This window comes from Glandiceps talaboti, chromosome 8 (genome assembly GCF_964340395.1).
Source record: "Glandiceps talaboti chromosome 8, keGlaTala1.1, whole genome shotgun sequence".
Lineage (NCBI taxonomy): Eukaryota > Metazoa > Hemichordata > Enteropneusta > Spengelidae > Glandiceps > Glandiceps talaboti.
In genome coordinates this window covers 24805223-24817050 of record NC_135556.1, presented here as the reverse complement: position 1 = coordinate 24817050, position 11828 = coordinate 24805223, and the positions used below count along the sequence as shown (strand labels likewise).

Sequence of the window (11828 nt, the reverse complement as noted above, 5' to 3'; positions counted from 1 at the left end):
TGGTGGTGGTGGTGGTGGTGATTGTGGTTGTCGTGGTCATATTACAATTTATTAGTTCCCATACGTCTCAAAAATCATAGACACATTTTAGACCACATAATCTAGTACTTAAATATGCGCTGAATTCTATCGTTTGTTATGTCAATGTAGTTCACTAAACCATGAAGTGTGTGATATATCTTTCTATAGAATAGAAGACCAGGGAATCAAAACGTTGAATTATACTGATTGTCCAAAAAGGTAAGTACCGTTTGCTGTTCATCCTAAAAGGTAAGAAGTGTTTGTTGTTTATCCAAAAAATCCCCAACAGAACAATCCAATAACCATAGCAACAACGCCATTTATGTTGACAACCCTAGCCCAAAATGGATCTTCATCTAGTGAACACATTTGTTTTTCAATCTCTGCCATTTCTTTCTTTGATAACTTCTGTTTGCTTTGATCGAATCCACAAATCCAGTCGAATCCTCGACGAAATTTCGAACGCCCTGTAAGTTGAAGAAAGAGAGAGATATTTTATTATGTTAATTGGGGTGTTGTTAGGGGACGAGCTATCAGGGTCAGTCAGTCAGTCAGTCAGTCAGTCAGTCAGTCAGCACCGTAAACAGGCTGAGGTGTTAACTTTTGTTATATCATATTAGATTAACAGTATTGCCCTCTTTTAAGTTTTAGTAAATCATGTGCCGTTTAGGGAGCCTTCAGTATTTACAAGGGGGGTGGCCGGAGGAAATCACACATGGTCTGTTAAGTATAACATGACCCTCCCCCCATTCTCCATTTGTAAAAAGTGACCCTCCCCTTTGTCCCATTTTGTAAAACATGACCCTCCCCATGACAATTGCATATACTGAACGTTAATCAATATTCCCATCGTATGTATACATACAAATCAAATTATTTTGATTCTGTATTAGAAAGCAATATTTGTGACAAACAGTAAAAGACTGGCTAGTTACCTTTCTCTTATATAATGATACACAATCTATAGTTAGTATCTAAAACATGCTTTCCATGTTGTGCATACTATGCCTGATCTGGTCACTTGCAAAAGTTCCCTGTTATCATTGTCATCATCATCACCTTCAGTATTGCCATTATAAGTGTCACTCTATCTGACTCACTGTTACTACTTAACTTGAGTCAGTACATGTATCACTAGTGCACTGTCTATGTTCTCTATGACATTCAAAACTAAATCATAATCATCATCATCATCATCATCATCATCATCATCATCATCATCATCATCATCATCATCATCATCATCATCATCATCATCATCATCATCATCATCATCATATCTTAACAACAACATTCACGGACAGTGTGAATGATAAGGTGAGATGTACACTCAACAAAATGCATCGTTTTATTAAACAATTTTCTTCCAACATATGACGGTATTATTATTTTTGTTTTTCGGCATGTAAAGTCTCAGTATCTCTAAGGGGGCCTTCAGTATTTACAAGGGGGGGGGCGGAGGACTCGGGGATGGATCACATTTTACAAACCTATTCTTGGGGGAGGGTCATATTTTGCATTACAATGTTTGGGGGAGGGCCACATTTTACAATCCGTAGTTTTGTGACCAAATTGAAGATTCAACTATTGTCAATTTGTTTTGTGTGCTTTGAGATGTAAAAGTGAGATGAGCACTCAACATTTATTTTTACGAGTACAACGTTTTCGTCCAGTTTTTTGAAGCCCCGGCTGTGCCACTTACCATCAACTTCCTCTTCATCTTCCACAACCACATTATCGACATTTTGATTTTCGTCTTCTGTAATTTCACTGTAAACTGCAGCTGATTTTTCATCATCATCTGGAGCTTGCTTTTTAGTTTCTTCCATTTCAAACGTTGTGTTATCTTCTTCCTTTAATTCTTCAGTATCTTCGGGTTCTTTTTCCCAGTTACGTCTCCACCAAGTGAGGCGTGCCAGCTGTAATGAAGAAAACACTACTACATTAATACCAATGTGTCATTATGTGATATCGGTATACTTTTTGCTGCTTTGAGGTGAGAGGCACCTTCACTGTCACAGTATTATGTAAAAACCCTATAACCTTGCACACGCACCGACACACATACACATAAGCACACACACACACACACACACACACACACACACACACACACACACTCACTCACTCACTCACTCACTCAGATAGACATACGCGTTCACTATCTATCGGTCATAGCTGGCGACTTTTCAATTGAAGTTTTAAGAAAGTTGACCTCTTCTACCAACTATTAAAACATTATTTGATATATATACTGACGTCAGCTTACTTTTTTCTCCGGAACTGGCTTTGTCAGGAGACTAATTATGACCATAACAATGATAGAAAACCCAAACAGGAAAATAGCAAAGTAAAGATAGTGGAAAGTTGACAGTAACAGGGGGCGATCATCAGGTTCACCGCAAGGTGGCGCTTGAAAGGCAAAGTCTAAAGCCATCCTCGTCATGCCAACCACCAGCCCAATCATCAAGCCCCAGAATGCACCCTGAAAAGGTAAACGGGGAGAAATCAGCTACGCTATTCTGCTTAAAGTACTAGCTAATATGAATGTTTTGACTCACCGTGAGAAAGAAAAAATGAAAAATGAAAAACTTTCGTATGTTTGAAAGATTACATTCTTCTCATATACATCATTATACATATACATTTACATATACAAATTATTGTTACCGTTCATAGTTGGCATCGTCTACTTTTACATGTAACCTCTGAACTTTGTCACGTGATAGCTTACCTGTTCCGTCATCCTTTCCCAGAAGATTGCCATTAGATAGGCAGCAATGACAGGTGGGTTAAAATATGACGCAATGGATTGGATGTAGACGAATAATTGACCATTACCAAAGGCTTCGATAACTGGCAGCCAGAGAATACTAAAACCAACCAGTACCAAAACAACAACCCTGTGGTCGAAAACAAAATGAAAAATGGAAATTTTCAACTTGGCATGCACCAATACAAACATTAAACTATCGAGTTGATGGTTCATAACTGCCTAATGATACTGTTTAACACTCTTGTCCAGTCACGTGACCAAAATGGGAACGGGTACTGTATCAAGTTGACGGTTGTATATATATTATATATATACATATATATAATTGGTTTCCGCTTTCATTTTTTAGTTTAGTTTTCTACCTGTAGTTTATCATAGAATCATTGATACATACTTTCCAACTATCATGAGTTCGATCTGACCGGCTTTCGGACGACATCGTGCCCACAGATCAATTGTAAGTATGCTGCTTGTACTATTGAAGATTGAGGTCAGTGAACTCATTATAGCAGCCAACATGGCCGCCATCATCAAACCACGTAACCCTGGCAACAAAGTGAAAAGGAATAATGTTAGAGATGTCCACTTGTAGAAAGTATGGTAGTTGACGAATAAAACACGTACACACTTCAAAGGTTCATATACACAGTTTTGAAGTGTATTCTAACTATAGTTTTATGTGATATGATGTGATGTGATGTGATGTGATGTTATGTGATGTGATGTGATGTGATGTGATGTGATGTGATGCGATGCGATGTGATGTGATGTGATGTGATGTGATGTGATGGGATGGGATGGGATGGGATGGGATTTAATTTGATCTGGTCCGATGAAATAAAAAAGGTATGACGTGATATGACAAAAAAGTTACTCGGCAGGATGTGATGTTTTGGAATATGATACATGATTTAGATTAAATTAGATTTTGAAGGTATTGTTATTTAAATCAATAAATGAGGTAGTTCCTTACCTATTGGCATAATCCTCATCATCAGTATAGGGTAAGCCAGATTAGAACATCCAGCTGCATTACCACACTGTTCTAGACATGAATCTGGTTCTACACAACCTACTTCATCTGAAGTATATAGATAATGTAAATAATTGAGCCATAGCAATAGAGAGGACAGGGTGAGACAGGGGTGAGACAGACCAAAAGAAAGGCACGACAAGAGGCAGGCAGATTACCGCATATAAACAACGATAGAGAGAGAGAGAGAGAGAGAGAGAGAGAGAGAGAGAGAGAGAGAGAGAGAGAGAGAGAGAGACAGAGAGAGACAGAGACAGAGACAGAGACAGAGACAGACAGACAGACAGACAGACAGACAGACAGACAGACAGACAGAGAGGGAGAGAGAGAAGTAATCGCAAAACACAAATTGTGAAATACAGACAAGTAGAAATAGAGTAGTCCAACCATGTCCTGTTTTACGAAAACTTATTATGTTTCACATGCTCAGCTTTTTTTTAAATGGAATTTTGTATTTTTTAAATGGAATTTTATTTATTTTCTGACATAACTTTCCTATTACTCTTCCATTGTTGCATCGAACTGAATTTATTCATCGCAACACCCCTACATGCTATAATTATTGGAATGTCCAAACAATTCTTACCTGTATACAGAATTCTGCTTATCATACCGGGCCAAACCATTAGAAACATGGGAAGGATTTTCAGATAGGCTGCTAAGACAGACCCAGCCTTTGCATGTGTTATGTTCTTTGCTGCCAAACATCTCTGCACTATCACCTGATAAATGAATGGATAAAACCTTATTGTATTTGAAAACCATACTATCAAGGACAGGAATAAAATACTTCATGTAAAACTATACTATCGCAAGGTCCCTTCGCTTTCAATCGCAAAGGACTGCAGACAAGGAAAAGATATTTTCCCGTCTGTGCGTAAAGCTAATGTTACCAGCAGTTCTGTTGGGTTTTTTTACACAACCGAGGCAGACAATTACTGTAACATCGCAACATGCTCGTCGATTTCCTTTCTAGAACTTACAAGGAAGTCTGTATATTTAGCAATTTGTGAAAGAATTTGAGCACAAGTTGTAGCAAGTTGTAAAGTATTTCGTGAAAACGGTACTATGTACGGTCAAAGTGTGTAACCGAAAATAAACTTAGTGTATGTTACCTGATTTGTACAAAAGTAATAGGCTGAAAGTATATTGATACCAAAGATAACACCTGGCCAAGGCAAACTGGAATCGACCGGTCGAAATAAGTGCCACGCTTCAGGTGAAGGAATACCACACGTCGTGTTACCTTCAACAGTAGTGTTAGGAACTGCATCCATATATAGGTTTTTAAAATCCTCGTATTTGCCGATTTCAAGGAATGCTAGGAAAAACAAAAGTCAGTAGAAATTGGAATCTTCGTAGCTGGTTTAAAGTTTTCAAGAAGTACAAATAGAAATAACATTTATGTATACTTATTTCTATCAATAAAGTTTTCTCTATTACGAACTGTGAAGTAAACTACATAATCAAAAGAAATCAAAGGCTACAATGGAAACTATTTTTTTAAATCAATCAATCAATCAATCAATCAATCAATCAATCAATCAATCAATCAATCAATCAATCGGTCGGTCGGTCGGTCGGTCGATCAGTCAGTCAGTCAAGCTGCGGCTGGTGAGTCGGTAGGTAGGTGTTTGTTTAGTTACAGTAGATAGTGAAGCGAATAACATAATCTCTCGAAGTTAAACCCGCTGTACATTCATGTCTTGTAGATAACAAATCAAATGACTATGCATACAAAGTACGTAGTTTCTGTATACCATTCATTTGTCAATCCTTACCTACCTAGTATAGTAAGAATGGTGGCACTTCCAATTATAATAAATGACTGAACTGCATCGGTATATATCACAGCAGTTAAACCTCCTATAAAGAGAAAACACATTAACAGGATTGCACCATTTCAAAGACTGAGAAATGACAAATTCAAAGTTCAAATACATCTCAGAATGTAGTATACTAGTAATTGTTTTTCTTACCTAACACTGTATAGATTGCTGTCAAGGCAAGTAATGAAATACATGATACGTACAAGTCCCATCCAACGGCTTGTTGTATTATAATAGCACCAGAGTACATCTCGGCCTAAGGAGAACAAGTGACAATTATCATTTCATGTCAGTTATTAATTTCAAAGTTATGTATACTAGATTTATTGAACTCATTAACAGTCATCACACTGGTTTATAAATAATTATATTGATAATGAATAAATGATTCGTCTATATTAGATGTATCATACTATAATAGAAGACAGTTAACCTGAAATATAATATCACGGTGACCTGACTCAACAAAAATCTTACTAAACATTGCTACATTGTATCATCAGATGCAATAGAAATCTTACCAACATTGGTACATTTTATCAGCTGGCGTGATACAAATCTTACCAACATTGCTACATTGTCTTTTGGTGAGCTACCGTTTGGCGATCTGCACCAAATGGAACACTTCTACTTATATCTTTGTCGAACTAAACGAAAAATGTAGCAAAATTGGGTCAGTAAGATTTCTGTCAAGCCAGACGAGGTTCTGTTTCATGATAACTGACTTCAATAAATGGAGTATGATAATATCAACTTACAGCCAATGCTGTTAGAATGGCTAGAAGAATACCAGTCGTCGCCATGTACACACGGAGACGCTCACCGCCGAAACGCCTATGTAAGTAATCTGGCATAGTGAAAGACTGTTGATAGAGAAAACATCAAAGTTTGTGACTGTGATTTACAACATTCAAGGAATGCACCTCGGGGACCAATATGAAAGTTTGTTCCTGGCTCCTGGTTCGTTTAAAATAGTAGAAGAAATTTAGGTATTCAATGTCTTGTTTTCATTTTGTCATATAGTTAATTTGGCGGCCATTTTGAATTCGGCGGCCATTTTGGATTCTGAAATAGCTTCATTTTGATATCAATTTGACCTCTATTTCAAAAATTTGTATGTGATCCCGGATTTTCATTTTTTAAATTTTATTATTTATTATTATTATCTGTTGGTTTAACTAAGTCTTAAATGGATCAGGTAGTTTCAGTTTCAGCAGGCACATACTACGTTAACTTATAATCATGAATTGAATCTAAGGCAAATTATTTAGGATGAATGTGTATTTAAAGTTTCATGAATTCAAACTAAAGTTAGTGTATCCTTCAGCGGCTGGAAATCAAGAGCTACTGAAGACGAGGCTGAAGACCATACTCCACTAAACATCAAGGTGATTAGGACGAAGAGGGCGTTGTTTTCCACTTACCCCACTGGATATGTAAATTGGTACAAACATGAATCCCATCAAGAGTAGACATACTAAACCCTGTAGAAATAAATTTATTTATATTACGTTATACCATTACATATGAATGTAGTGTATATCAAATCATAGACCCTCCACCTGTTGGTGGAGGGTCTATGATCAAATATATGCATTTTAGTAACCAGGAAAACTGGCAATGTCTTTGGAAGTGTAACTAGTTGAGTTACACAATTTAAACAAATTGGAAATCTTATGTTCGATTTCTTATATATGCTTACTGCTCATCATAGATTTCTATCCTTGTCTGCATCAGAGCTTAGTTTCATGGATTTAGTGTTATCGGTGGCGTTCCTTCTTTTGGGTTATTTCTTTGACGGGTTACAATGTATTTCCTTATTGGTTGAATTCTTGCTGATTTTGTTGATCTTTCTTTCAAAATGTGTCGACAATCAAGTTAGCCTAGACACTTGTTATCTGTCTCAACATACTGGCCCAGATCTGGTGAACGAAATTGTCAATTATGTGGGCTACGATCGAGTATACTTACAGAAAATTCATAGAACACAACTGCAATGCCATCCACAGCAGCTGATCCTGCTATTCCGATAAAACTTGAACTTCCAATGTTAGTGACATACAAAGAAAGTCCAACCTGTAAGCAGTGTAATTAATTGTAAGCTCTTACCATGAATTGTGTTGATGATGGATAACTTTTAACTAAACGGCTATTCTATTACTCTTAAGTCTATCATGCATAATGGATCATATTTATTCACATAGGATGGTCAAGCGACTAGGAGAGACCTTCCTGGCCAAAATGTGGCTTGGACCACAGACCCTACACGAGTGTAGGGTCTATGCTTGGACTCTAGAATACCAACAGTGCCTATAACAATACATTGCTACAAGCCCAAGTTGAAGTATTTATAATCAACAGCTAAACACAAAACTACTTGTGACCAACGTCGACATGTTCTCTATTGTTTGCGTTACGTATCCTACCACATCTCTTTTGGTTTACACTTGTATATTTTATAAAAACCTGACTCCGAACAGCTCAGAATATTTATATGAAGAAGAATTGTATATGTTAATTTAGCTAGTAACTGATTACAAAATATGAATATTTGAATATTCAACTAGTTTCGTACTTCAATGGACTTTTTCAAGAAGTTTGAATTTTAATACTATAATGTCAACTCCGTATCAACTGTAAACATGGCAATGTTTTGATAAGTGACTTATTCACGTCTCGAGTAACAGTGATATCAACAAATACCATTTACTGTACTATCAATATTGGCCTTCAAGTGTCAAGCTTGTAATATACTATTATGACCAGAGGAAAAAATAACGATTTACAGTTTGTAGACTTATGGTACAACCTTAACTTAACAAATTGTCTATAGACCTTCTGCTTAGAGTATCAATGAACCATATACAACAAATACAATAGAAGCCAACTGACTTGAACCAAATCGTCCGGCTAAAGAAAACTCTTACGAACATTGCTACATTTTGTTTGTACATGTTGTATTATTAATATGTAAATGAATTAAAATGTATCTCAATTTGTTGTCATGCCAGACGTAAAATATAGATATGTTACCAGAATATTTGTCGAGACGGACAACATAAAATGTTCTAAAAGTAGTTATAGAACTAATATTTTTGTAGCGCCGGACGGCTTGTTTCAACTTAAACGGCTTCCATCGTACAAGTAGTCTTTAAGATGTAGCATAGACTTACAGGCCACCATTGCATACCCCTCCCAGCCAAAAAATAACCGGTGGTTGTACCTCTGTTTGCCTTTAAAGATGCCTGCAACGAAATACACATGAAAAGTTTCAACTCTCATAACATGTTATGTTGGCGGCTTGTTGTCATGACAATCAGAAACCACAAAGTTGCGAATTTGTCACTACAAGGTTATTTCGTGTCGTTTAAACATACAAATAAACATAACTTTCAATCGTACCTTTTACAGGCAAATACACAAATTTCCTGTCACATTATCGGAAGCAATATTCAGCATAATTTGCAAAAAATGCGACTGAGCAAAGACAAAATCTTCCCTAAGTCACTGAATTTAAAGGCCTGGTGTTTTAATCTTTCGATCATTTTATGTATACACGTACTCTCATATCATGCATATCTTTCGTTACTCTAATCTCGTCTTCTGTGTGTATACACAATATACATAGGTACGATATTGTCTGTTGTGTAACAATGTAAACTATCGAACCACAGTCCAGGGTTTGTTGTCATGTTCTTTTTATTTTCAAGCTGTCTCAGTTATTCTAGATCACAAACTTCGAGTTTCCAAAAAGACTTCTTGAACTACATCTTTCATTCTAATATCGTTTCCCTTCTACCATGTCAGTGCAAAAGATCGGCCACGTCTTATATTTAGAATACCTGTTTGGTGGTCTCAGATGAGGTCACGTGCATGATTCAAGTATATAATGATAAAGATGTGCACGTCATTTTGTCAAATTTTGCAGCCTATTATGATGATTATTTAACCATGTCTTACAAATTTCAACTTTTAAAATCAAATGTCCAAGAATGACATTGCTCACATCATCAACTCGTTTACTTTACGTCTTTCCGACCGAAAACGTTCGAACAGTAACATATCCATAAGTTAAGACTAATAATACGACAGTTACGACATCAGACAGCACTCGTACTCACCCATAAACCGACTCCAAGAACGATGGCAAAATACAGGGCTATGATGACGTAGTCGACGGCAACCAGGTCTTCGCCGGACGCCATTATTATCAGAGAGCAACCAAACTTGTATCTCAGACTTGGGGATATAGTGGTAAATCTCTGTACAAGAAGGTGTGGCGGAGGCGTTACGAAGACTGGCCACAAGTTAATCTTCAAAAGTTATACACCAACATCCGGGACATCGATAACGCTGTAAACATTACGATCCCCGGCTGCATAGTCTATTGGTATATCCATGCATACTGTTTTAAACACTAATATTTCAACTTTTACAGTAATGATCACTCAGATCTGACGAATGAGTAGTTTCTTTTAATTCAGTAACGTTAAATTATAGATCGACGACTAGATAAGTATAGAAATAGACAGGCGCTTAGAACTGAGGTAGAAAGTAGATGACACTGTAGAATAGTTAGACCGAGATTCTCATGACACTGTAGAATAGATAGACCGAGAATCTCAAATTGTATTAACATTACAAGCAAATGTATAGTGACTAAGAATCACGATGACTGACATTGTATATTATACTTCGTGTTGGGAAGACTATACCTGAGTTATAAGAATACCAAAATCAAAGACTTTGAAAATATAACATTTTATTCTACAATCGACTACAATCTTCAAATTTCGTTCATCGTACAACAAATTCAGCATTAAATATATGTCGGCAATATTGTGACCCGATTGTTATTCCTGTCTGTAAAAATTACAACAATGTATGGTAAATTTGTGATTACGTTGAGTTGACTCCTTCAATTTTATAATTATGTAGACTGTAAGATACGTCGTGACGTTCCGCCCTCACCTGCCTCCTGTCACCCGATGCGTGAGGGCGCCCCGTCACAACGTACCGCACAGACTAGTCTGATATCATAATAGATACAAAACAGTTTACAGTTCATCTTTTGTTTAGCAGGTTAAAACATGATTATGACAACAGTCCATGGTTTGCCGGTTGATTTCCAAGTAATAATTTTACTTCAGATGGCAAGGGAATATATCCAACATATAGTTCAAATTTCTTCGGATTTTCTATGTTTAGCGTCAAAACATTTATGATCTTTACAAAAAAAGAACAGACTTGTAGAATTTGAACATTAAAGCTGACAAAATACTAGTAGTCTCAGTTTTATCCATAGAAACCCCATACGAATCCACCAACAACCAACATGATAAAACAATTAACTTGAACAATTCTAGACCACTTAGGATCTTCTTCTAAAGTCATCATATCCAAGGCATGCTCCTCTTCCACCAGGTTCCGATGTTCTTCTTCTTTGGTATTTTCACTGATTCCACAGAACCATCTACCCATCCAAGTCCACACAGATGACTTCTCTTTGTCATTGCCAGACTCTGTAGTAAACAGTGATTGAAAGTGACGTCAGCAAGACACTACTACATCATAATATGGAGACATTTCAAAAGTTTTTAAAATATGGCATGAATTGATACATGAAGTAGAGTTGAAAAGCACGGTACAATACTTGGGGGGGGGGGGGGCAACTCGAAGGGTCAAAGGGTTATCATATGGAATGTCCCATGTAAACCTCCAAAACCAAGTGTTACCATATCACATTTTACGGGGAAAAATTAGACCCTTTCTCTTCACCTAACGTCTATTGACTTTGGTGTATTCTGACATGGTTATTAGTTGTTACATTTGATTGTGCTATAATTTTGAAACCCTGGCTAACATGCCTTAATCACGGAGAACTCAGATTTAATCATTCTACTCTTTGTTTTAATTTTTAACTCGAAAAGACGTTCCTTCTCAAACCCGAGGGCAGTAAATAGGACCACATTCTCGCGGACTCTCTCCGTATTGCTGTCAATGCAGTTGCACCGACACCCCACCCCCACCCCCACTATACACATGATACAATACAATACAACTTGAAGTAAAAAAAAACACCCAATAGGAAAGTCGTTGTTGCAGGTCATTTCAAAGTAATTGAGGAAAATTCAAGTTTGCATTGAAAGTGTCTAATCCTGAAGGTCAT

The 11828-nt window shown here is 36.8% G+C and overlaps 2 protein-coding genes across 2 annotated transcripts in view; both read right to left on the bottom strand.

Moving 5' to 3' along the window:
• Positions 1 to 288: 288 nt before the first annotated feature.
• Positions 289 to 9864, bottom strand: LOC144439417 (sodium/glucose cotransporter 4-like). Its single transcript, XM_078128704.1, has 15 exons — positions 9781 to 9864; positions 8833 to 8904; positions 7631 to 7735; positions 7084 to 7143; positions 6418 to 6522; positions 5810 to 5915; positions 5616 to 5696; positions 4946 to 5151; positions 4417 to 4552; positions 3771 to 3878; positions 3192 to 3342; positions 2756 to 2924; positions 2291 to 2506; positions 1724 to 1940; positions 289 to 488 (listed from the first exon to the last, which is right to left on the bottom strand). Exons 1-15 carry the CDS (start codon positions 9862 to 9864, stop codon positions 289 to 291), a joined length of 2016 nt encoding a protein of 671 aa, XP_077984830.1.
• A 1090-nt stretch (positions 9865 to 10954) lies between these two features.
• Positions 10955 to 11828, bottom strand: part of LOC144439416 (sodium/glucose cotransporter 4-like) — an 8630-nt gene continuing 7756 nt past the window's right edge. The window contains exon 15 of the mRNA XM_078128702.1: positions 10955 to 11181. Within this exon, the coding sequence (XP_077984828.1) occupies positions 10955 to 11181 (227 nt within the window). The remainder of the gene's footprint in view (positions 11182 to 11828) is intronic.

What these genes read in the sequence shown, in the direction of transcription:
- LOC144439417 (XM_078128704.1), bottom strand. Translation starts at nt 9,864, where the DNA reads ATGGCGTCCGGCGAAGACCTGGTTGCCGTCGACTACGTCATCATAGCC. An exon ending in CCATTCTAACAGCATTGGCT is followed by an intron (nt 5,916 to 6,417) that starts GTAAGTTGATAT and finishes TGTTCTCCTTAG; the next exon opens with GCCGAGATGTACTCTGGTGC. An exon ending in GGGAAAGGATGACGGAACAG is followed by an intron (nt 2,507 to 2,755) that starts GTAAGCTATCAC and finishes TTACCTTTTCAG; the next exon opens with GGTGCATTCTGGGGCTTGAT.